The sequence below is a fragment of the Oncorhynchus nerka genome, linkage group LG13, assembly GCF_034236695.1.
Source record: "Oncorhynchus nerka isolate Pitt River linkage group LG13, Oner_Uvic_2.0, whole genome shotgun sequence".
NCBI classification, from domain to species: Eukaryota; Metazoa; Chordata; class Actinopteri; order Salmoniformes; family Salmonidae; genus Oncorhynchus; species Oncorhynchus nerka.
The window spans coordinates 31,725,795-31,751,649 of NC_088408.1; the positions used below are offsets into that span (position 1 = coordinate 31,725,795).

At 44.7% G+C, this 25,855-nt stretch overlaps 3 protein-coding genes across 3 annotated transcripts in view; 2 read left to right on the forward strand and 1 right to left on the reverse strand.

The window, feature by feature from the left end:
- LOC115139362 (epoxide hydrolase 1-like) lies at window positions 1-6,343 on the forward strand. The gene is made up of 9 exons (XM_029676641.1): window positions 1-105; window positions 1,574-1,767; window positions 1,867-2,047; window positions 3,537-3,755; window positions 3,899-4,028; window positions 4,236-4,450; window positions 4,579-4,687; window positions 4,824-4,946; window positions 5,130-6,343. The coding sequence occupies exons 2-9, from the start codon at window positions 1,585-1,587 to the stop codon at window positions 5,332-5,334; spliced, it is 1,365 nt and encodes a 454-aa protein (XP_029532501.1). The 5' UTR covers window positions 1-105; window positions 1,574-1,584; the 3' UTR covers window positions 5,335-6,343.
- Window positions 6,344-6,673: 330 nt separating this feature from the next.
- On the forward strand, window positions 6,674-9,739 carry LOC115140479 (transcription factor 23-like). Its single transcript, XM_029678821.2, has 3 exons — window positions 6,674-6,905; window positions 7,988-8,278; window positions 8,534-9,739. Exons 2-3 carry the CDS (start codon window positions 8,030-8,032, stop codon window positions 8,669-8,671), a joined length of 387 nt encoding a protein of 128 aa, XP_029534681.1. The 5' UTR covers window positions 6,674-6,905; window positions 7,988-8,029; the 3' UTR covers window positions 8,672-9,739.
- A 3,338-nt stretch (window positions 9,740-13,077) lies between these two features.
- Window positions 13,078-25,855, reverse strand: part of LOC115139364 (sodium-dependent multivitamin transporter-like) — a 44,664-nt gene continuing 31,886 nt past the window's right edge. Inside the window, exons 2-16 of the mRNA XM_029676647.2 lie at window positions 23,330-23,474; window positions 22,043-22,524; window positions 21,609-21,674; window positions 21,298-21,349; window positions 21,053-21,120; window positions 20,778-20,932; window positions 20,503-20,643; window positions 20,243-20,372; window positions 19,520-19,608; window positions 19,195-19,307; window positions 18,836-18,903; window positions 18,572-18,658; window positions 16,687-16,889; window positions 16,307-16,532; window positions 13,078-16,144 (exon numbers count right to left, since the gene is read on the reverse strand). Of these exons, the coding sequence (XP_029532507.1) occupies window positions 15,965-16,144; window positions 16,307-16,532; window positions 16,687-16,889; window positions 18,572-18,658; window positions 18,836-18,903; window positions 19,195-19,307; window positions 19,520-19,608; window positions 20,243-20,372; window positions 20,503-20,643; window positions 20,778-20,932; window positions 21,053-21,120; window positions 21,298-21,349; window positions 21,609-21,674; window positions 22,043-22,390 (1,926 nt within the window). The 5' untranslated portion in view covers window positions 22,391-22,524; window positions 23,330-23,474 and the 3' untranslated portion in view covers window positions 13,078-15,964. The remainder of the gene's footprint in view (window positions 16,145-16,306; window positions 16,533-16,686; window positions 16,890-18,571; window positions 18,659-18,835; window positions 18,904-19,194; window positions 19,308-19,519; window positions 19,609-20,242; window positions 20,373-20,502; window positions 20,644-20,777; window positions 20,933-21,052; window positions 21,121-21,297; window positions 21,350-21,608; window positions 21,675-22,042; window positions 22,525-23,329; window positions 23,475-25,855) is intronic.

Here is a 25,855-nt window from a genome sequence, read left to right on the forward strand (position 1 = left end):
TCCAGTAGACAAGAACTACATTTCCCACGAACCACTGGTCTCTATTTCGACACTGTAAACTGGCGGACGGGAGAATTGACACTGCATCTTGTGGAACAGCAACAAGTAAGATTAACTCTTGCTTTTAATAATACCTGAAAGAATAGCGCTAAAAGTATTCTTGGTCGATATGTCTTATCGATAATGTATTAATCGATCATGTAGGATATTGAGACTAATGAAACACGGTTGAAAGGTGTAAAGTTTGGATTGTTGTGACGAAATATCGGTGCGTGCATAGAAATGGAATGCTAGAATTTGACAAAATAATAATAATATTAGTAGGCCTATGTCCCCTTAATTAAGTATATTTTGGGGTAATTTGGTAACAATTTTGGAAAGCATTGCCTACGGTAGCCTACTTGTTTATATTGGTTATTGTAGCATATCCATTGTAGGCCTACCCAACTGTTATCTGAAATATCTAAATATGTTAGGAATGATCTGTGAATAGATTCAACATTGAATACGCTTCATACCGTACTAAATATGTTAGGAATGATCTGTGAATAGATTCAACATTGAATACGCTTCATACCGTACTAAATATGTTAGGAATGATCTGTGAATAGATTCAACATTGAATACGCTTCATACCGTACTTGTAATTCCAGTCATCTCAATGCAATCTTTGTTTTTCAATTGGTTGCCTGTCTAGTCAGATTAGTGCATAACTGGACCTGTTTTTAGGAACAGCTGTAGTATTGGACAACAATCAGGTCCATAGCAGAGCAGACAAGTTATGTTGTATTAACTATGCACGCCAAGTTGCCACCATTGTAAATGTGTTGCCCTAGGCATTTTGAAGTACAACCTCAGTCGGCTCTCATCACAGGCCTGTTTTTGCTGGTTGCCATCTGCTTGTTCCAGAAAAATGTTTTGTCTGGGCCCCCATGGAGGGAACTTCTAGGGCTCACTACTTTCATTTTATAATTTGTAATCAGAAGATCCAAAGGGACACATTTATTTTCTGAATTGCTGTAAGGATATATTTATATAACTTTCTGTCAGGTGAAAAACAAGTTATGTCTATCAATAAAGAGATGCTCACAACGAAATCAGATCTATGTTTCTAAGTTCTCCATGAAAGTTATGGTATCAGAGGCCGGCTAGAGAAAAGCTTTGTCATGCATTTTGACCCCAATGAATTGTTACTATGGGCCCTTGTCCACTCCATTCTTTACCTAATCCTTTCAGAACAGAATTCTGTGCAACAACAGTGCTCCAGTACTTTTGTTCTATTTTTCACATTGTCTGCAAACCTCTGGTCAATTGTCATAATTTTTCAGTAGCAATTTGTTTGCATAATGGATAAAATAGTCAAGTCTGTTGCGCTGGTAACCATACATTTCAGGTGTTGCCGATTGTATTTTTCTGTTATAAAACATGCTACACAAAGCCTCCAAACAAAAACGATTCATTTACTCACTACTAAGCATTACCTATAAGGACAGTGAATGGCATTATGAAAGGCGTGCATTGTAACATGTCTGCTGTCCCCGATTTTGTTTATTCTGTTCACTGGGTAACCCAGAAGGCAGTACCATGTTTACAGAGATTCTGTTAGCCCTGGTGGTGGGAGGAGTGGTCTACTTCCTGGTGCAGAGGAGTAAGAGGCATCAGCTGAAGAGTGAAGATGGCTGGTGGGGGGAGGGGACTCCCATGGCTGGGGAAGAAGATCTCAGCATTCGCCCCTACACAGTCCAAACGGATGAGGAGGAGTTGGAGGTGAGGTGGGGGATTATGGGCCTAGAGGGCCGAGCTCTTAGAGAGTTAAGGCTTATGCAACAGTCTTTAGTTGAACCTCATGCTCAATGCTCCACCCAGGACCTGTACAGGCGAATAGACCAGACCCGACCCTTCCCCTCTCTAGAGGACAGCCAGTTCAACTACGGCTTCAACTCCCACTATCTGCAGAAGGTGGTCACCTACTGGAGACGTGACTTTGACTGGAGGAGACAAGTGGAAAAACTGAACAAATTCCCACATTACAAAACCAACATTGAAGGTGAGATGGTGTGTAGAGATTTATCAGTTATGTATAGAACAAGATGAGACTGAACAAGCAGATCTATTGGCTGCCAGTAAATACAACATAACTAACTAAGTCTACGTGAAACTTTGCACACACAAAAAAAAAAACAAATTGAGTCTCCAGGAAATGGTTCATTCAAGCATCCTCTGACCTATGTATCAAGCAGACCACCATAGTCCCTGTGCCCAAGGAAGAGAAGGTAACCTGCCTAAATGATTACTGCTCTGTGGCACTCATGTAGCCATGAAGTGCTTTGAAAGGCTGGTCATGACTCACATCAGCAGCATTCTCCCGGACACCCTAGACCCACTCCAATTCACATACCGCCCCAACAGATCCACAGATGACTCAATCGCACTCCACACTGCCCTTTCCCACCTGGTCAAAAGGAACACCTATGTTAGAATTCTATTCATTGACTACAGCTCAGTGTTCAACACTATAGTACCCACAAAGCACATCACTAAGCTAAGGACCCTGGGACTAAACACCTCCCTCTGCAACTGGATCCTGGGCTTCCTGACGGGCCACCCCCAGGTGGTAAGGGAAGGCAACAACACGTCTGCCACGCTGATCCTTAACACTGGGGCCCCTCAGAGGTGTGTAACTTAGTCTCTTGCTGTACTCCCTGTTCACCCACGACTGCGTGGCCAAACACGACTCCAAAACCATCATTAAGTTTGCTGACGAGACAACATCACCGACAACGATGAGACGATGAGACGGCCTATAGGGAGGAGAGAACTTGCAGTGTGGTGCCAGGACAACAACCTCTCCCTCAATGTGAGCAAGACAAAGGAGCTGATCGTGGACTACAAGAAAAGGAGCACCGAACAGGCCCCCATTAACATCGACAGGACTGTAGTGGAACGGGTCGAGAGTTTCAAGTTCCTTGGTGTCCACATCACCAACGAACTATCATGGTCCAAACATACCAAGACAGTCGTGAAGAGGGTACGAAAAAACCTTTTCCCCCTCAGGAGACAAAAGATTTTGCATGGGTCCCCAGATCCTCAAACGGTTCTACAGCTGCACCATCGAGAGCATCCTGACCGGTTGCATCACCCCCTGGTATGGCAACTGCTCGGCATCTGACCGTAAGGCACTACAGAGTGTAGTGCGCACTGGGCCAATCTTCCTGCCATCCAGGACCTATATACTAGGTGGTGTCAGAGGAAAGCCCATAAAATTGTCAGAGACTCCAGTCATAGACTGTTTTCTCTGCAACCGCACGGCAAGCGGTACCAGAGCGCCAAGTCTAGGACCAAAAGGCTCCTCAACAGCTTCTACCCCCAGGCCATAAGACTGCTGAACAATTCATAAAATCGCCACAGGACAATTTACATTGACCCCCCCCTTAATTGTTGGTTAAGGGCTTGTAAAGTAAGCATTTCACGGTAAAGTCTATACTTGTTGTATTCGGCTCATGTGACAAATAAAGTTTGATTTGATGATGTCTCAGGCATTGACGTCCACTACGTCCATGTGCGGCCCAAGAACCTCCCTGAGGGCGTGACTGCTGTGCCTCTGCTCATGGTGCACGGCTGGCCAGGCTCTTTCTACGAGTTCTACAGGATGATACCCCTCCTGACTCAACCCTCCAACCCAGACGACATCGTGTTTGAGGTGGTGTGTCCTTCCATCCCTGGGTACGGCTTCTCCGAGGCTCCACATAAGAAAGGTAAGTGGTTAGAGTCCTGTCTGAGGTTAAGGGTCACATATGCCCAGCCCATTGAATCTAACAAAGCATTTCTGCCAGATGAACATTATATTCAGTGACTTTATATTCATTTTCTCAAATGAATGATTCTGTTTATGTTGCAGGTTTTGACTCTGTGTGTGCGGCCCGTGTGTTCCACAAGCTGATGAAGAGACTGGGCTTCCAACAGTTCTATGCTCATGGAGGAGACTGGGGATGGATCGTCACTACCAACATGGCCCAGCTGGAGCCCAAGTAAGACAGACAGACACAGAAATATGGCCAGATCTTATCTTAAGCCATGGGAGACATATCCAATATTATGTTTGCCTCCTTATTTCTGGGATTTAGAATGCATGATAATGTTTTATGAGTGAATGATAGGAAGTGAAAAAGCCTCAGTTTGACTCAGATTCAATGTTTGTTGTACTTCATCTCTCCTCTCTGATTTTTTCGCCCCAGAATAATCAAAGGTTTACATCTCAACTTTGCTCCCCCCTCCAAACCGGGCCTGCCCATGGTTCTGTCTATAATGCTGGGCCGCAGTTTCCCCAAGCTGTTTGGCTTCAACGAACACGACATTCAGCGCATCTACCCCGTTGTGCAGAACCTAGTGGTGGAGTCTGTCAAGGAGTCAGGATACATGCACATCCAGGCCACCAAGCCTGACACTGTGGGTAAGAGATGGAACCAGTTTAGAAGGGGACGCATTCTGGGCTACACACAGCTTTAACTGCTGCTTCTGTATAGACCAGGCCCAGGAATAAGAAACTGTGCTGTATCATGTCTGATCTCTTTCTATTAGGTCGAGGGTTGAATGATTCTCCGGTGGGTCTTGCTGCCTATATCTTGGAGAAGTTCTCCACCTGGACTGACCATGACTTCAGGAACCTGGATGACGGAGGACTTACGAGGTAGAACGTCTTAGACCTGAACCACAGCCGTTGTTGTAGAATAGGATAGTTGCTTAGTATTCAAAAGGCTTCTTCATCAGATTACCATGTCCAGTTTTATGGCCTTTGGTTTTTTAGCACCTCTCTTTCCGTGCAGGAAGTTCAGTCTGGATGATCTGCTGACCAACGTGATGATCTACTGGACATCTGGCTGCATCATCTCCTCTATGCGCTTCTACAAGGAGAACTTCAGCAAGGGTCTTGACCAGCCACACTCAAAGTCAGTGGAATGTTGCTATGGAATATCTATGTTTGTGCTGTGTAATAGTCTAACTAGCACGAGGAGCTCCACCTTCAGAACATAAATAACTTTGTCCTGGTAAGTGATGCTTTTGAAGTAGAAAGGACAAACTCAATTTATGTTTTGGTAACTATTGCACGTATTCACTCCCTCTCTACCCAGGATGCCAGTGCACGTGCCCACCGGTTTTGCCTGCTTCCCCAACGAGCTGATGCACACCCCCAAGCTGTGGGTGCAGCAGAAGTACCGCGAGCTGAAGACCTTCACGCCCATGGCCCGAGGAGGACACTTCGCCGCCATGGAGGAGCCAGAACTTATGGCCCAGGACATCCAGAACTTCACCAAGATGCAGGAGAAGATGAAGTGATCGCTCTGCACATCTGCCTTTCCTGTTTACCAAACGGCACCAGATGCTAGGTGTGCGAGCACTGGTATTACAATAGCACTGACATGTGAAGTTTCTTCCTGATAGGCCCATAGATAATTCTCTGCCATAGCTGCCTTTTTACACACATCTGGAAATGATTCTAGCCATGTCACAGATCTGTTTGTGCTGTTTTGGCATGACAACGACCATGACAGTCCCTCCAGGATTCTGCGATCGCAACTCGATACTATGCGAGGGGCTTGCAAATTTGACCAATCAGCGCACTATTTCTGCTTAAAACAGTAAAATCATTGCAATATTATCGCATAAAACTGACCCATCACCGCAGTACAAAAATAGGGCTTGCAATTTCAACCAATCACCGCACATTTTGCTGCATTATGTGGTTCAATCAAGCCACACGTCAACAAACTTTTCCCCTGATCAGCGCATTTCCATGACAAATTGGACAAAATCATTGCATATTGCCAAGCAAAATGTCAGAATTTCTGCAGCAAAATCAAGCATTGTTGCCTGCAAATATCACAAAGGATCCCCATGAAATCCTGGAGGAAGAATATGTGACAAGACTACACAAACAGATCTGTGACCAGGCTAATATAGTACAGTAAAGCCTCCCAATGACTACTAGCAATGAGATGGGGAAGAAAAGTGTTCCTCAACTTACTCTCTAGTTAGGAAATGATCCATGGACCAATTGAGAAGAGTGAATCAATGTTGAGGAGAGCACAGATAGTTATGTTTTGATTACTGGCATAGTCTAGCTCTGAGTGGTTATCAAATGATGCACAAAATATCAGATATGTTTTACTTTTTGCAATAGTTGCCAGAGACTGAAATGTGTGTTTTATTCTGATCACCTGTTCTGTTGTTATTTACAATGTTATAGCATTTCATAAATAGCACTTTGCATTTATTTCAGAAACTAATCTCCTGATCTATATATATATTTTCTGGACAAATTATATTAATAAACATTTAAATTCAATTCTTGTTCTGTCTTTCTGCTAATGTCTATGGAATCACACCTAATATATGTGGCCTTGGTCCCCATTCAAGGTTTAATACCCAAAACTGGTATGATGATGGTACCAAGTGCAGTACCATCCTCCTGGTTGTCTATTATGGCAGGGAGACCAGAGGTTCCTCCAGCTGCTGCCAGGTCCTGGTGTTTCCCAAGCCCTGTGTCCTGCCCTGGTCCACCCCATTACTCTGAGGCTGCTCCCCTTGGCAGAGCACATCCGGGGGAGGTGTGGGTGGGGGAGATAAGGGCCGCTTGAGATCCCCACAGGACCTCACCAGATAAGGCAAGGGGAGGGAAAGAGAGACGGAGAAAGAGAGGGATGGTGGGAGAGGGAGGACATAGGACCACGATGCGCAGAGGAGAAGCTGTGACTGAAGATTGTTAAGAGGGGCTGGGGAGCTGCGGTCAGAAAACAGGCGAGCTTTGGGTCTCGGTTGGTTTTCAATAGGGTGTCTGGAGCTGGTTGCTCTTGAGTTAAGTGGACAGTCTGAGGGCACCACAGCCACGTAGGGATCCTAAGAAGTGGGTGAGTTAAACCTCTACAGAACACAGTAGATCCACCCCTCAGAGTTATAGCTGGAAAGTAATTAAGTATTTGGAAGGTTCTCTCAGCTTTTGTTCATGTTAAGTAGCTCTACGAAATGAAATTGTGAATTCTTTCTGAATTACTGAACTCCTTCATTGTTGATGTCTGGACAATGTTAAGACCCTTTATGTTAGGTATTTGCAGATTCAACTTCACACGTCAGATCTTGTGGTCAGTGGTGGAAAAAGTACTCAATTGTCATCCTTGAGTAAAAGTAAAGATCCCTTAATAGAAAATGACTCAAGTAAAAGTCACCCAGTAAAATACTACTTGAGTAAAAGTCTAAAAGTATGAATCGTTTCAAATTCCTTATATTAAGCAAACCAGATGGTTTGACAGATGGCACACCAACACTCATTTACAAATGAAGCATTTGTGTTAAGTGAATCCGCCAGATCAGAGGCGGTTGGGATGACCAGGGATGTTCTCTGTTTAGTGAATCTGCCAGATCAGAGGCGGTTTGGATGACCAGGGATGTTCTCTGTTTAGTGAATCCGCCAGATCAGAGGTGGTTGGGATGACCAGGGATGTTCTCTGTTTAGTGAATCCGCCAGATCAGAGGCGGTTGGGATGACCAGGGATGTTCTCTGTTTAGTGAATCCGCCAGATCAGAGGCGGTTGGGATGACCAGGGATGTTCTCTGTTTAGTGAATCCGCCAGATCAGAGGCGGTTGGGATGACCAGGGATGTTCTCGTGTGTGAATTGGATAATTTTCCTGTCAAACGTTAACAAGTACTTGTGGGTGTCAGGGAAAATGTATGGAGTAAAAAGTACATTATTTGCTTTTGGAATGTAGTGAAGCAAAAGTTGGCATAAATATAAATAGTAAAGTACAGATAGCCCAAAAAACATTTTAAGTAGTACTTTAAAGTGTTTTTACTTAAGCACTTTACAGCACTGCTTGTGTTATGGAAACTGATTTTATAGCGCTCTTTAAATGTTACATTAATTGGTATGTCATTACTTTCTCATTTACCCTGTAAATGTAATGAAACTTAAGTGTTCCTACTGCGTGGTACAGGTTAGGTCTGGGGGTGTGACGGGTGTGCAGCCCAGCAGGGCTATGAAGTCCCAACACTCCCCAGAGAACGCGGCCAGGGAGAGGAGCCGTGTACGTAACCTCCGCCAGGCCTTCCACAGCCTGCAGGCAGCCCTGCCCTCCGTCCCCCGTGACACCAAGCTCTCCAAGCTGGACGTCCTGGTCCTGGCCACTGACTACATCGCCCACCTTACTGAGACCCTGGACCAGGGCGGGGCTCTCTCTGAACTCACAGTGCCCCCCAGGGCAGGGGGCTACCTCCACCCAGTCAAGGTTGGTGACATCAAACTACCTGGGTGCCTATCTTTTTCGTTCCTTGGTTATCATAGCTTATAACCCTGATCTGTCCAGATGCTCAGTTAAAATCAGACATGAATTGTAGTGTAACAGCACTGTAATAGGATGTCCACAGCAGGCATGACTAATTCTTACATTATCTCTATGACATTCACAAAGAGTTTGAATTTGGTATGACTTATTACAGTCATACAGACTAACTGAAGTTTAACATGTCTCCTGTCCTGACAGAAGTGGCCGATGCGCTCCTTGCTATACTGTGGGAGTGTGGGAGCACTGCTGTCAGCCAATCAGAAGCCAGCGTCAGGGGAGGAGGAAACACATCCACCGACCCCTACCCCAGAGGTCGACATGGACCAATCCGTTTAGGACTAGGAGCGTTGAAATACAATATATCCAACTGTGATGCTTATGAAACTGCAGCGAATGGCAATGTAATGTATGTGCTAAACACGGAAACACCTAGAACAATGTCAAGATTGAAATCAAATACACCAAAATCAAAAGATCGCTTTGATTAGCACATTAAATCACTCATTTATTACAGAAGCATAAATCACTACTTGAGAATAGTGTGTGAAATATTTGTTAGGGACAGATCTAAAATTTACTGGGCGAGGGGCCGGTCCAACTCAAGGTTTCAAAAAATAAATGCACCTTCTCCCAAACATAAAACAATATTTTCACATGACCCTCCCATTGTACTGAAAAATAAATTGAACACCCTCCCCTCTCGTCGAATTAACTCTAAATGATTAATACGACCACAAATAATAACGGTTTATAAACGGGGATGTCGACTGTGCCACTTTAGCATGCTTTTGTGGCACAGTCGATGCCATGCAGGACTACGGGCCAGAAGGTTGAGGTAGTGTTTCCTTACACTACGATCAGAGCTGGCTGCAGACAATGATCAGCTCGGGGGAAATCAGATTTTCAACATTTTGATGCCGTAGTTATAATTATATAAAATATATGCTACGAATTTTCCACCAACAGGTTTCTGTGCCAATGCACCACACTACCGATAAACAAAGCATACCGACTTCGGCCACTTCAATATTCGGGCTGCACACAATTGGCCCACCGTCGTTCGGGTTTGGCCGGGGTAAGACGTCATTGTAAATAAGAATTTGTTCTTAACCGACTTGCCTCGTTAAATAAAGGTCAAATAAATAAATATCATGGTTTCTGTTTGCAACACAATACATTGACTAGATAAATAGAAAATTCCCCACCTTACCTTGTAGGCTTATCCAGATTCGATGGCTTAACAACCTCCAAATGTCATTTAACTATTTGGTGTTTTGTAACAGATGTCTCTTTCCATTCAGCAATTGGCAGCTGCACAGTTTGGATTGATTGAAGGATACATGTTATTTGTAAAGATTTGAAAAGTGACCCGGATTGCACAATAAAGCCAGGGACTTATTTCCATTGTGGTTCCTATTTATTTATTTATTTTACATTCAAAGCAATATTCCAGTGATTTATATTGTGTTTTCAGCTTTAAGATGAATTAAAGTTGTTCTCCTGGATTTGTTTAATTTTTAGTGGTATAGATGTATTAGGGGTTGGAGTGAAAGGATGGACAGATTAACAGAAAGGGAGGATTGTTGTGAGAATATTTTGCAACCATGCATTCAGCTGTGGAGCCCTGAGTACTAGTCCAGATCTGTGCTATTTTAATTTTGAACCCAAATTCTTATTTTCAATGACGGCCTAGGAACAGTGGGTTAACTGCCTGTTCAGGGGCAGAACGACAGATTTGTACCTTGTCAGATCGGGGATTTGAACTTGCAACCTTTCGGTTACTAGTCCAACGCTCTAACCACTAAGCTACCCTGCCGCCCTGATATAATGACTGCTTTAGAGTAAAAATGTATTCAAACAGCAGACAAACATTACTAAATTGATGTAATTAACTTTATGTTATGGCTTTGTTTGAGCTATCAAACATACAGCGAGCTCCAAAATAATTGGGACAGTGACACGTTTTGTTGTTTAGGCTCTGTACTACAGCACTTTGGATTTGAAATGGCATTTTCATCCATATCGGGTGATTCGTTTAGAAATTAGAGCACTTTGTCACTTTTATTTTAAATAAGAGTATGTTTGTAAATGCTTCTACATTAATGTAGATGTTACCATGACTACAGATAATCCTGAATGAATCCTGAATAAATTAGACAAATATCACGCCCCTCAACACATGCTAACCCCTCACCATTACAATAACAGGGGAGGTTAGCATTTTTTGGGAAGGGTTTGATGTGTCTAACTTTGACTCATTATTCACGATTCATTCATGATTATCTGTAATCATGGTAGCATCCACATTAATGTAGAAGTGTTTAGAAACATATTATATTCTTATTTACAATAAAAGTGACTCTCAATACATTTACCATTCATTTATTTTGGGCACAAAATAATCTAAAACAACCAAAATGAAAAGCAAATGCCAACAAATGTGTAGTCTCACAAGCTTGATGTAATCATTGCGTGCTATGAATATGCAAGTGCTTCTACACTTGCATTGCTTGCTGTTTGGGGTTTTAGACTGGGTTTCTGTACAGAACTTTGTGACATCAGCTGATGTAAGAAGGGCTTTATAAATACATTTGATTGATTGATTGAATATGGGACCAAATACAAAACTTGTTACTACTTTAATACACAAGTGAATTTGTCCCAATACTTTTGGTCCCCTAAAATGGGGGGACTATGTACACAAAGCTGTAATTTCTAAGCAGTTCACCCAATATGGATTAAAACATACCTTCAAATTAAAGCTGACAGTCTGCATTTTAACCTCATAGTCATTGTATCATTTCAAATCTAAAGTGCTGGAGTTATCGCCCAGAAAATGTACACTACCGTGAAATCATGAGGCAATTTCAACATTTCGTCAGGAGAGACGTGGTAGACACATATTTCATATTCTGATATTGACCAAGAAATACACTTGTGACAAACACAATGCACAATCATTTCAACTCCACTAGCACACAGCTAATGTCTAAACAGACTGTTGCCACGTATTTGTGCTCAGGCAGACAGAAACCGCTTTTGTTGGCTGTAACATGGACGAGACCATAGAAGCATGGTCGTCATTATGTCTCCCCCTTGAGCAACATGGGCTCAGGTCCACAAGAAACGGTACAACGTTCAAGGCTAGCTCTATAAATCTGTTGGGGGGGGGATCTGATAAACCCCCACCCCCCCTTCACTCTCATATTAATGGATAATTTGGACCTGCCAGAGCTGTGCTACTAAGCCAGGGGTTACGGAGGGAAAGGAGAGGGCAGACATTGTGGTGAAAGAACGTGGGAATGCTAGACAGACAGTACTGCCCAACGTTCCAGCATTCCAACTAAGGTTATTCTGAAGTCGAGATCTCAGTGGATAAAGCCGACTGGCCAGGGAGGATCTGTTGCATTGGGCAATATAATGAATGGGTATAAATTTGAATTCTCATATACTCATTTTTAATGGCAAACCCATACTGCATGCCAGGCCATGGATTCTCCAATTGTATTATTTAAATGTACCAAGTGTCCTCAAAGTGAGGGTCATCAACTAACAAACTTGATTTAAAACGGCCCTTTTGGCTTGAACCGCAAACAGATCTTTAGGTGTGAGTGAATGTGGATATTTGTGCCAATAAACCCCTATAACCCTGATCTCCCTTCATGTTAGGAGATAATTGTTTCTGTATCTCCAGCTCATTATATCCAGTACACACTGATTGCTGGGTAAATTTATGAAGCTTTCTGTCCAGTTTCCCCTCGTCGGCCTGGCTTAGCTGGAACTGAGCAGAGGAAGTGCAGAGGGCAGACAAGGAGGAAGAGGAGTAGGGAGTACGGTAAAACTCAACAACTTGTTCCATGAGAAAAATAGAGCGTATTTAACATACAAGACATGTTGATGGCTTGATCCAGGGAAAGGTCCAAGAGAGGTAACTAAGAGAGGTTCCTAATACACACAACATCCCCTTCTGTCTAGCTTCCTTCCTGCTTAAAATGTGTAAAATCCAAGTCTATTTACCAACTCAGTGGCCTTGTGATTTGAGTGTCTGCCCTGAGTTTGGGGGTTCAATCCCCGGCTGACTCATACCAAAGGGACCGGCTGACTCATACCAAAGGGACCTCTGCTTGGTACTCAGCATTAAGGACCTATATTGGGGGTAAGGCCCTGCGATAGACTACTGTCCTGTCCAGGTGGTGTACTTGTACAGCTGACTCATACCAAAATACCTGGTGCCTCACCTGCTCCTATGAACCGTTCTGGCTCGCACAAGCCAGGGCTCATACAAGGCTACTTACTTCAACTATTGGAGGTTTCAGTCAGAGGCAACAATACTTGGCAACGGATAGAGTTCCCTCTGAGTCTACCACTTGAATTAGCATATCACCAGTAGGAGGGACTGCAGTGGGGCTGAATGAGGGGCCTGGTGTGGTGGCAACAGACGGTTTGCGGTCATTGGCACAAAGCTGGGATAATAGTGTTCCAACATGGGGAAAGAGACGCCACAGGAGTGGCACATGACCCAGTGACCCAGAGTCAGAGTGACCCGCCAGAGAGAGAGAGAGGAGCTGAAAGAAGCAGGGAGAATGAAGGCTACAGGATACTGCAATGATAACAGCCCTCCCTCAGGATGGGGAAGGCATAAACACAAGAGGAAGGCCCCCACTCTTTCGCTCAAAATGAATGCTGATTAAACAAACCCTGCGAGGGCTCTATCAAATTGATTTACAAGATACTTCAAATCATCCAATCAAACATTTTATTTTCAAAAACAGAGCAACGAAGGATCTTACCACTTACAATTCATTCACTTCAACATTTCATCTTGAGAGGACAAATACATGCCAATGTTGTGAAATAATGACAACTAGAGTGGTCAGACACAGAATTAGCCTCTATTGAAGACTCATTTCATGTTCGGTAAGTGTCCAAAATAGAGAAACTATTTGCAAACGGAAAAGGTACCACTTTTCCAATAGGGAAGCTCAGTTCTGTTCTCTTTTTCAAAACGTTCACTCCCATTTTGACTTAATGAACAGGACACAGACATTCTGTTTGGTGAACAAATGGAGCTCTACTCCAACCTATCACAGCTGCCCCTGTGTAGTGTGCTGGTAGGATGAGCCAATCAACATCCATGAAATCCAACAACATAAAAAAAAGATTACAATACAGAGATCAAATGAAGGCCCAGCCAAAGCAGTGTAGTTGACCAAACTCCACTGCTTATGGTTTTGTGGAATACATACTAGGAATAATTCATACAAATATTGACAATAAATAGAGTCAGAATATTTATTATCGTTTGAAATGATCAAGTGCTTCTCTCTCATGGCCAAGTGCGTTCTAAATGTACCCTAAACTAAACACACTTCATAGTAACTTGGTATTGATGCTATGGTTATAGACTACTCAGGATTGGTCATTTAAGAGGTCATGATTTACAGGTTCACTTTACATGGGTACATTTTGTGTTATTCGATCTTGGAGTTAGTTCCCTGGTGTGATTTGTAGGGGTTTAATATTCAAGCAAACACAATACAACTGTTTTGGCCTTCATGTGCACCTGTCGCTCTACAGTTCACATATTTTCTAGGTAGATGGCCGTGCCAACTTTAGAGAAAGATAACAGCAACAGAATTGGTCTTGATGGTGCTCAGAGTGTATTTCAGTATTACTAGAACACAGTGATGAACCCACATTGGGTAAGTTGACATCTGTTCACATCGGACTAAGTTCACCTGAAACATGTCCTGGAATGAGGTGGGCTTCACTTCATTTAAAGGGTAGGATTACAGATACACATTTCAAGTAACTTAATGTACAATACAGGAATCAATGCTGTCCCATTTGATCAGACAATTAAATAGATTCTCTCTATACATCAACTTAAATCAACAAAACACCAACGTTGTCAGTCACAGGACATAAATATCCTCTGTTAAAGCAGTGGGGGGACGAGCCAAAAGTCATGTACGTAAAGTTAACAAACATCCAAGACACACATGGAGAATCATTATAGCTGTGCGATACAGCAGAAGTATACTTGATCACAATCCTGATTACACACTGATCAGTTGTCAAATTAACAGAACTACATTTAACACAGACTACTGATGAGGCACTTCATGACAACTATGGAATCTACAGTGTGGATGGATTGAGAGGACATGGTATTCTACATTCAATAATGTCACTAGCAAATCAACAGTTTGTCTGGTTGTCTCAATGAAGTAAGTAGAGCAGACTCAATGGCCTTTCTCTCTCTAAAAACATGATCCCAGTAAATGGCAAATGAGGGTGATCCCTTGTGCTCTATAGATCTGTATGCTGCACTTATCTCGCTCTTATCTAAGTACGTATTCATTTACTATAGCAGCTTGAAAGGCAAACGTTAAACAAAGGCCATGTAAAGCAAACAGACGTACGGAGCTTAAGAAACCAAAGCTATCGATTAAGGGCGCTTTCACATATTTCTGTATGATCCGTATCCTAGAGCATTTGGTACCTGATCCGAGCTATAAAACATGAGCCCTGGCTCAAACTGATCCTGGACCTGGGTGAGTGGCGGGTCCAAGTTCCAGGACCAGAGTACAAGGTATTGTGACGCAGCAGCGTGAGTCGTGTGAAACTTCTTGCCCGTTGTTAACAAGCTAACTTCCTAACGGCATGTGGAATGTGTCTCGCAAATCACATTCTGAAACGGTTATTTTCAGATCTTGAGAAAGCAAAACGTATTTTGTAGATTGTCACAATTCAGGAAACCGATCAAGGATACCGAATTTCATACGTGAAAAGGACCTAGAACACGGTCACTATTCCTTAAGTTGTCTACTGGGACATCAAATATTTTGTCATATTCTTAGTCCATCTGACGTACCTGCTTAATCTTCTCTATAAAAATAACATGCAGTGACAGTTACATCTGAAGTACCTCGCTCTTCACTGCCTGGTCGCTACCTAATTCTCTTCGATAAACAGAAAGACTTGGGTCCATTTTCACAGTCATTGGAACAACTCATTGTGCGCGGCCACAATCCTTCAATCATAATTGGACGAAATCACAGAGTGACACGATCACAGTCCAGGCTTTGGTTCAGTCCAACAATGACGAGACTTCTCCTCAGCTCGGAGCGTGATTGCCACTTGTGTTGCGTTAGTATTTCTCCATCCAGGAATCCACCTTGATTCAGACATTTTGGCTCTTCTCAAAACTCCAGTTTCATAACTAGTGATTTCCAGTTATTTCAGTTCAGGAAAACTGACCAGTGCCATCGTTAATGAGGTACCAATGAATTCAAGATACCCCTGGACCCCCATCCACTAACCACGTTTTTACACCATTCTTCAATCTAGCAAAGGACTCGGGCTCTGACTCTCTTAACCACCAGCGATTTGTGGTGTATCAGTTTCTCCAGGAAGTAAGGGTCAGAGGTGAAACTCCCTGTTCCTCCACATTGACCCTGTGGCGCTTGATGGAAGTCATGTCCAGGAACCCTGAGTCTCCATTGCCCTCCGGTCCTATGTGGATCTTCTCCCCTGGGGCAGAGAAAGCTGAGCAGTAGGGGGGCTTGTGAAAGTGCTGGGACTTGGCTGGGGGCTGTGTGTGTGTGTGTTGCGGGGAGGGGGTGTCTACAAGGCCGTCTCCTGCAACGTGTGAGCCAGTCGGCAGGAAGGCTGAGGGGTTGCGGTCTCCTCGTCCTCATCCTTCTCTCGCTCCGTCTCCTCAGTCTTCTCCTCCTCTTTGGGATGGGACACTCCATTGCTCTCCTTCCGAGCCATCTGGTAAGGATGCGTGTCGATAGCTTTGGGCTGAATTACATTTAGAAAGATGAAGAAAAGAAACAGCGAGTGGCTATCACAATAACTGTAAAGGGCATTCAGAATTACTACTCTGTAACAATGTTACGGCTGGTATGTTGGTTTTCACTGGTTCATAGGCGGTATCCTCCATCTCGGAGGCCTGCAGCCTACCTTCTGTGGCAGTGGGGTGACACAGCAGCGTATCTCCCTGTAGCATTCAGGCAGGAAGAAGAGCAGGTTGCCCAGGACAGGGTACACCGTCCCTGGGGTCAGGTCCTTCTCCTTCATAGGACCAGTCAGCAGGCTGACTATCAGTCCCACTATCACCACAGTGGTAGAGTTGTAGGCACTGTACCACAAATAGGATAGATTGTACAGGGCCTGCACACCCGTAGGCCTGGAGAAACAAAAAGGTACTTGGTCAGATTCCTATCATCATCCCTAAAACAGTTTGAATATTTTTGGAGGGATACAGTTCAAGTGCTTTATGTTTGATGCTGGTGTTCTGGTTCCAATGCTACCAATTCAATGAGGACAAGAAGTCACTGTACTTTGGTTTGGCGGTGATCAAGGTAATCAGAGTGGTCATGACAGCAGTGGTCATGACAGCAGTGGTCATGTTGCTGGGGAGGGGCATAGCGGTGCCGTTGATGATGGGGGGCAGAGTAGTGGGCACCGCCATACGGGACACGAAATGCCCAATGCCAATCCAGAAGGCCATAACCAGGCCTGCCACCAACCCTACTATCGCACCCTGTAGACAGAGAGTTACATAAAAATCAGAAAGATCTCGCTAATTCACCACAGATAAGGAAAAAAAAAGTCATCACAATCTTACGGTATATTTTACTGTTCAGTGAAGAAACCCGTATGTCCTCTGCATTAGTATCCCTCAATGCCAGCCAACTTGACCCGTGTTAACAAGGCAGTGTTTTGACTTACAGTGGAGTTAGCCCAGGGGAAGAACATTCCAACCTGACCCGTGTTACCAAGGCAGTGTTTTGACTTACAGTGGAGTTAGCCCAGGGGAAGAACATTCCAACCTGACCCGTGTTACCAAGGCAGTGTTTTGACTTACAGTGGAGTTAGCCCAGGGGAAGAACATTCCAACCTGACCCGTGTTACCAAGGCAGTGTTTTGACTTACAGTGGAGTTAGCCCAGGGGAAGAACATTCCAACCTGACCCGTTACCAAGGCAGTGTTTTGACTTACAGTGGAGTTAGCCCAGGGGAAGAACATTCCAACCTGACCCCTGTTACCAAGGCAGTGTTTTGACTTACAGTGGAGTTAGCCCAGGGGAAGAACATTCCAACCTGACCCCTGTTACCAAGGCAGTATGTTGACTTACAGTGGAGTTAGCCCAGGGGAAGAACATTCCAACCTGACCCCTGTTACCAAGGCAGTATGTTGACTTACAGTGGAGTTAGCCCAGGGGAAGAACATTCCAACCTGACCCGTGTTACCAAGGCAGTGTTTTGACTTACAGTGGAGTTAGCCCAGGGGAAGAACATTCCAACCTGACCCCTGTTATCAAGGCAGTATGTTGACTTACAGTGGAGTTAGCCCAGGGGAAGAACATTCCAACCTGACCCGTGTTACCAAGGCAGTGTTTTGACTTACAGTGGAGTTAGCCCAGGGGAAGAACATTCCAACCTGACCCCTGTTACCAAGGCAGTGTTTTGACTTACAGTGGAGTTAGCCCAGTGGAAGAACATTCCAACCTGACCCCTGTTACCAAGGCAGTGTTTTGACTTACAGTGGAGTTAGCCCAGGGGAAGAACATTCCAACCTGACCCATGTTACCAAGGCAGTGTTTTGACTTACAGTGGAGTTAGCCCAGGGGAAGAACATTCCAACCTGACCCGTGTTACCAAGGCAGTGTTTTGACTTACAGTGGAGTTAGCCCAGGGGAAGAACATTCCAACCTGACCCCTGTTACCAAGGCAGTATGTTGACTTACAGTGGAGTTAGCCCAGGGGAAGAACATTCCAACCTGACCCGTGTTACCAAGGCAGTGTTTTGACTTACAGTGGAGTTAGCCCAGTGGAAGAACATTCCAACCTGACCCCTGTTACCAAGGCAGTGTTTTGACTTACAGTGGAGTTAGCCCAGGGGAAGAACATTCCAACCTGACCCGTGTTACCAAGGCAGTGTTTTGACTTACAGTGGAGTTAGCCCAGGGGAAGAACATTCCAACCTGACCCGTGTTACCAAGGCAGTATGTTGACTTACAGTGGAGTTAGCCCAGTGGAAGAACATTCCAACCTGACCCCTGTTACCTAGGCAGTGTTTTGACTTACAGTGGAGTTAGCCCAGGGGAAGAACATTCCAACCTGACCCCTGTTACCAAGGCAGTGTTTTGACTTACAGTGGAGTTAGCCCAGGGGAAGAACATTCCAACCTGACCCGTGTTACCAAGGCAGTGTTTTGACTTACAGTGGAGTTAGCCCAGGGGAAGAACATTCCCAGACAGAAGAGCCCGAGGAGAGGACCACCCACCATCCCAAAGATACTTAATGCTGCCTGGAGGAGAGAGAGAGCGGAAAAAGAGAGGTTTATCATCTTTTACTCTTATGTAATATGAAGCCTCTGTCAAAGATAGTAGTAGGTGATCCTATGAGGGGGGGGGTGTAGAGGATAGAGGAGCTGGGGAGTAACCATTAACTAAAGCAAAGACAGCAGGGGACATGGGTCAGTCACCTGCAGCACTGAGCCCATGTGAGACGCGGTGTAGGCCATGGCCAGACACACCAGCCCGTAGGCAAACGCTGGGAGAAGAAAAGAGGAAGGGAAAAACAGGTCAGGACCACAGTAGTACAATCCTGATAGTGTACCAGAAAAAATAAAATAAAGTAAAATAAAAAAATGATATATATATATATATATATATACACATACACACACACACCTCCACAGTATTTGGACAGAGAAGTCAAAATTTGTTTGTGCACTCTATACTCCGGCAATAACTTCACAAAAAGCTTGATAAAATATGAACACTGCCTGCCACTGTTCATAAACACTGCCTGCGTGTGGCCACTCAGAGAACAGCAGCTCACCCAGGCCTTTGGAGAGCAGTGTGGCTTTGGCCTCCGTCATGGCCGGGCAGTAAGGCTTGATTAGGTCCTCCATGGTTACCGTCGCTAGGGAGTTAAACGCTGATGAGATGGTACTGCAACACAAGAGGGAGGGAAGCTGAATGAGTAATGTCATGGGGCTAAATTGTGTGGTGTAGTGTGTTCATAATGGTATCATAATACAACCTTTACTGGTGTACCACAACAACATGACATTAATGTAGCAGAGAAACAGTTCCCTGGGGTCTGACTAGTACTACAGACCGAGCACATGAGAGCCAGTAGCAGTGGCAGTTAAGTGAAGTACCTGAGAGCGCCGCTGAACAGGCAGGCGACAAACAGCCCTGGTAGGCCAGGCAGGTCCCTGAACACATCCATCACAAAGTACAGCACCATCTGCAGACCGGAAGGAACATTTAGACTGGATCAGCAGAGACAAAATGACATTTTATAGGAGAACTTAACCAAACAATGGCCTCAACTCAAACATCTTTACAAAAGCCTTTCTTTGTCTATGATCTGAAGAGAGATTCATTAACTAGGGCTTCAAAATGAATCAGATTCACATCGAAATACTGATATGTGCCATATTCATATCGCACGCAATATTTTGAAACGTGTAACATCCGGGTTTTTTTCTCCTCTTGCGGCTGCTTCGCGTACACGCCATGTCCCACACCCTGTCACTCAAGCAGCACAGTTCCTCAATCTCGCTGTTAGATTCACTATTAAGTTTGCATGCGGTTCTGTTACTGTAGGTCAAATGCAGTCAACATATTGTTCCAAACAAGAACGATGCTGCTTTCCACTTTGCTTCTTAATAGAAGACATTATACTTCACCGATTTCAACAGTTCACCCAAGAGTTGATCAATAGCAACAACAAAAAAATAGCAATCTTTGATAAAAACAATTATAATAATGCCCATATCGTGCTGCCCTTAACATAACCACAGCCAAACAGTCACATCAGGATGTCAGCACAGTGAGGGACCACTAAGTGTGTTATGGAGGTAGCAAGTCCTACTTGCCTGGTCGTTGGTTTTGACGTAACCCTTATCCAGTGGGCTATCCTCACCGTAGCGAGCAAACATCACCAGGCCCATCAGACAGCCCAGACACAACACCACCTGCTGGCAGGGAAACACCACGTAGCACGACCTGGCGACACACCACAACGTATAATATTACCATTGTGTCTAAGCGTTTGTTCATTTAAAAAAATGTTTTTTTTTACATGATGTAATTCATGTGAATCCAGTAAAACCAGGTGTTTAGTGCTGATGCTTACATGACCGCCTCCCTCTCAGTGCGGGAGCTGAGGTACCTCTGGACCTGGGCCTGGTTGACCCCGTACAGCGCCAGCATGAGGAACACCCCGCCCACGCCCAGCGTCCAGAACGTGTGCCTCTCCGTCGGGTCAGGGTTCAGGCTACATGAGACACAGGTCAAAGGGGAGGAGGTTTACAACACTACACACAGAGCCATAGCCCATTTTTTAAATCCTCTGTAACTGGTCCAGGGACAGTTTTAAGTCTCATTAGGTCCACTAAGGAAAAGACTCACTCCAGACTTGCGATGCGGCTGCCGTTGATGGCTTTCCTCCACACCTCTCCCATGCCTCCTGCCTGGTGAGCCCCCACTATGATGACCGCCAGTTGGCCAGCAAACATCACAATGGTCTGGAACACGTCGGTCCAGATGACTGCTTTCAGCCCTCCCTGACACGCAAGACAAGATATACATACTGTGTATCCAGCTGTATATAATAATTGCATTCGGAGTTGTAGGGAGATGGGTGGCTAAATTGAAAACTCACTGACGAAAAAAGAGACACTCACTAATGTTGTGTACAGGGTGCACACCAGTCCCAAGGCCAGCACTGCCCCCCAGAGGTCAAATCCAGTCACTGCAGGTGGACAGTATCAACAGCACACACCACCAACATGGATCACATTTACACCACACCAGTCATTCATCGTCTATAAAGCCAGAACAGGTACTAAAGTTCTCACCGAACGTACTCAGTGAAACTAGTATTATTCTACCACTTTATATAGGAAATACACGTGACAGATCCTTTTACCTGCATTGAGTGCGAGTGCTGGTGCATAGAGGACCACTCCCATATAGATCACCTGCAGAGACAGTCAAACAACGGTCCAAATTCAGAGGGACGCAAACTGAGTAGGAGCCATAGGTGGTTGATTAAAATACATATCAATTACACATCAAGTGGTGAAACTTCACAGGGAAAAGGGCGAGTACCTACTTGTACAGAATGTCCCTGTTCTGCAGAGCACAGCATGTCCAGGATATTAGTCACGTGGGAACACACCAGGAGCACACACAGACAGACATAACTACCAACAGTCTGGAGGACACAAATACACTCACCATCTGAAAGATAAAGGTCACGGTGCCCATGATGCGAACCGTCTTATTGAAGCGCAGCTCCAAATACTACACAATGAAGAAAAGACGGGGGAAGGAAAGAGGGATGTTAAAGTCTACCACTGATCATAGAGCCTTAGTCATCTGTGACGGTCGATTCTGAGCGCAATAGAAGTGGAGATTCTAAGGGCCGGGGCACAGTCCTTTGTTGTCAGCAGCACCGTCTCGTCTGCTGTACTCTGGTTCCGCTACTCTGGTTAGCCATTGTCAAAATGAAAAAGCAGACATGTTGAGAATGTTGTTTTTGCGTTTAACTAGCCTCCCTTGCCAGGGTTCTGGCGAGACAGAGGCACAGCGAGATACACCGCTGCACACAAACTCCTCATCATTCACAGACACGGTTCCCTCTTTAGTTAAGGTTAGGGTTTAGAGCTCACCTCATAAGCACTGGTGAGGCGGAGCCTGTAGAAGACAGGTATGAAGACGTGGGCGGGGACAAGCAGACCCAGGAAGTAGGAGACTCCCAGGAACCAGTACTGCGTTCCGTAGGTGTAGATCTCCGAGGGCACTCCCAGGATGGCCACGGCTGACTGGAAGGTGGCGAGCAGTGACAGCGACACGGGCAGGCAGCTCATAGAACGGTCGGCCAATAGGAACTCCTGCGTGGTGCGCTGGCGCCCGCCGGACAGGGCGTAGAACAGGCCGATGCACGTGGACGCCACCAGCAGCAGGGCGAAGATCACATAGTCCGGCGTGGAGAAGTGCATCTGGACTACGTCCCCCATGATGCCGCGGGGTGAGGGGCTGGGAATGGAGGTGGGGTTGGCCGTGGGTGTTGCAGCCCGGGTGGATGAGGACGGTGTTAGTGGACACTCACCTAAAGGTCTCCTCCCAGACACCGAAGTGGAAGGATAAAATGCTATAGTGAGGGAGAGTTGGGAGACGGAGAGCGTAGTTATTCTCATCGCCTGCGCTCTTAGTTTTTCTCTACAAGCATGAAGAGCTAGATACACGCAATGCATACAGTAGGTGCTCTGATGGGAACATTTCACACCGCCCTATAACCAAATATAATTCACATCTATTCATTTTCCAATTGGTTACTCTTCCATTTCAGAGCATCTCAGTAACGGCTAAAAGTTGAACATTGAAACCCATCGTAAATCCTCTCTACGGTAGGTCCGTCTGCCATGGCAACACAGTCGCTGCTGATAAAAGTGCTAATCAAATGCGCATTAGTTCTCAAGGTTCCAACACACTGACGGTTGGCGGTCTATTGACACACACCACAGTGAGTGTGAGCCAGGGCAGACTGACCTAGCCTAACTCCTTAACATCACAACAGTTAGTTAATCAGCGGCCTAACACACAATGATACATTCACCTCACAGTGCAACTGACAGAGATCGCAGTGTCCGAGGTCTTCACAGTCTCTCACTCCCTCAGCGAGCAGACAGGCATTATAGTGGGGCATGCCTACAGTATTTACAGTATGCCGTTTACATCACCTCACTGATGCAAGGATAACATCCTATTGTGACCCCGACTCATGCATTTACAGGACAGGGAGAATACTGATAGTTAAATAACTAATAGGCATGGGAGAGAATGAGGGAAAAGAGAGCGAGGGAGGGGAATATAGACAAGACAGGGAATAGAGAGAGAGGAGCGAGGCAGAGTGAGGGAGAGAGAGAGCTAATTGATACGCTTGAAGCAGGTCTTACCGTGTCAGTGGTTGGGCCGGCTGGCGAACGGTGGTCTGAGGTTGGCCGTCTCACACAGAACCTGGAACTTAATAATAGCCAAGCTGTGGGAGTGTCTTCCTCATAGGCGCCAATCATAAGCCCCTGTAGAAGGCAAAGGGAAGACCTGCAACAACATAAAGTGGTTTTCATAACACAGTTACCACAGAAATAATCATTCAGAACATCTAGGTTATTGTTTTAAAAGTATAAGGGTACATTATAATACCAAACTTGATCCTACCCATCGTTTGCACTGCCACTAAACAAACTATCATTTACAGTCTCTACTTACTGACAATATTTGTATTATCAACTGTCAAAACATCAGGACCCACCACACTCTTAATCACTTTCACTGTTCTACCAGTCAAAACATCAGGACCCACCACACTCTTAATCACTTTCACTGTTCTACCAGTCAAAACATCAGGACCCACCACACTCTTAATCACTTTCACTGTTCTACCAGTCAAAACATCAGGACCCACCACACTCTTAATCACTTTCACTGTTCTACCAGTCAAAACATCAGGACCCACCACACTCTTAATCACTTTCACTGTTCTACCAGTCAAAACATGCAATACTTTCTTTCACACAACGTGCCTTTTGACAACACACCCAATTCCAGCTGAACTGTCCTGTCCTGCATAACTGGCAGCTTCCTGCAGAGTGAGGCGAGTCAAGGAGATCTGGTGAGACGCTGAGCTCTCATTCCATTAGTCCTCAGAGCAAGCGGTCATGGGTTAATGCGAGAGAGTGTGTGTGAAGGTATGAGAGGGTGAGCTGGTGTAAGTAAGTGAGGGGTCAGTGCCATGACTTCAGTCCTTACATTGTGCAATCATCATCATAAATCCTAGATTCCAAGGGATGCAGTAGTTTAAAGCTCCGGCTGTGTGTTAACAATAAACTACCTTCTCCTCATTCACTCCAGGTTACACTTCAAAGTAGGACGACACAGTATGTCTGACAGTAAATGATCCTCTCACGTTGCCTTTTTTATACGTAATATTTTTATTCACAGTTAATGAAAGATTAAGATATTGTACGTTTCCCATTTTTGACTCCCCTTACTTTATTTGTTCTAATTTTAGGAATCGCATCAAATCTTTGAGCCAAAGAGAGGCTAAGGGAGGATTGACAGATTTACAATCCAAAATCCTTCCGCAGGCCAACAGGGAGGCAATGGTATCTAGCAGTCTTATTGGTCAGGGAAGGATTGTCTTTTGGTACTACAAAAATATATATTTCTACACTGGGCTGCAACTCAAATGCTTCAGACAGGTAAATATAGTGGACCAGTAGTCTGCCAGACGGGGTCAGGCCCAGAACATCTGGGTCAAGTCTGCCAAGGAGCCTTCACACACAATATTTGGGTAGAATGTAGACAATCTGGACTTACTGAAATGTGTACGGTGAAGTAAACTTGTGAATCGGAACTAATAGACGTCAAGATATAACTCAAATAAATATTAACAGACCTAATGTCGGGCAAGGATAAAGGACTCTGAAATTAAAAACCTCTACTAGAGTAGGCCTATACGATAATTGATGTCATTATCTTTTTACATTTAAAAATACATCTCAATATTGAAAATGTAAAGGACATATTATTGTTCAGATACACACCGGTAAATGGATTGGGTAATGTCAACAGAGTTGTTGTCTCTATTAGTGTGTGGTGGGCTGGTTAACACTGGGTTAAACTGATTCAAGTTAACGGTACGAATAAGACACATTTTAAATTGCAGTCGTTGAGTTTTTTCTGCAGAACATAGTGCCTTCGAAAAGTATTCAGACCCCTTGACTTTTTCCACATTTTGTTAAGTTAGCCTTATTCTAATATATATATTAGATATATATTATATTACATAATGACAAAGCAAAACCAGGTTTTTAGAAATGTTAGCTAATTTTCTTTTAAATATATGAAATTTGACATTTGCATAAGTATTCAGACCCTTTACTTAGTACTTTGTTGAAGCACCTTTTGCCGCGATTACAGAGTCTTCTTGGGTGTGACGCTACAAGCTTGGCACACATGTATTTGGGAAGTTTCTCCCATTCTTCTCTACAGATCCTCTCAAGCTATGCCAGCTATTTTCAGGTCTCTCCAGAGAATTTCAAAATTGGGTTCAAGTCTGGGTTCTGGCTGGGCCACTCAAGGACATTCAGAGACTTGTCCCCAAGCCACTCCTGCGTTGTCTTGGCTGTGTGCTTAGGGTCGTTGTCCTGTTGGAAGGTGAACCTTCGCCCCATTCTGAGGTCCTGAGCAGGTTTTATTAAGGATCTCTCTGTAGAAATCATTAATTTAAAGAATCCTCTCCGCCCGCCCTGTGCCACTGGGTTCTGGACTTCGAGACGGGCAGCCCCCCAGGTGGTGAAGGTAGGAAACATCACCTCCACTCCGCTGATCCTCAACACGGGGCCCCCATAAGGGTGCGTGCTCAGCCCCCTCCTGTGCTCCTTGTTCACACAGTCACCTTCACCACCTGGGAGCGGCCC

Coding starts and splice junctions, on each gene's coding strand:
- LOC115140479 (XM_029678821.2), top strand. CDS start 8,030: ATGAAGTCCCAACACTCCCCAGAGAACGCGGCCAGGGAGAGGAGCCGT. Junction 8,279..8,533: donor GCTACCTCCACCCAGTCAAG/GTTGGTGACATC, acceptor CTGTCCTGACAG/AAGTGGCCGATGCGCTCCTT.
- LOC115139362 (XM_029676641.1), top strand. CDS start 1,585: ATGTTTACAGAGATTCTGTTAGCCCTGGTGGTGGGAGGAGTGGTCTAC. Junction 4,029..4,235: donor ATGGCCCAGCTGGAGCCCAA/GTAAGACAGACA, acceptor TTTTCGCCCCAG/AATAATCAAAGGTTTACATC. Junction 4,947..5,129: donor CTTGACCAGCCACACTCAAA/GTCAGTGGAATG, acceptor CTCTCTACCCAG/GATGCCAGTGCACGTGCCCA.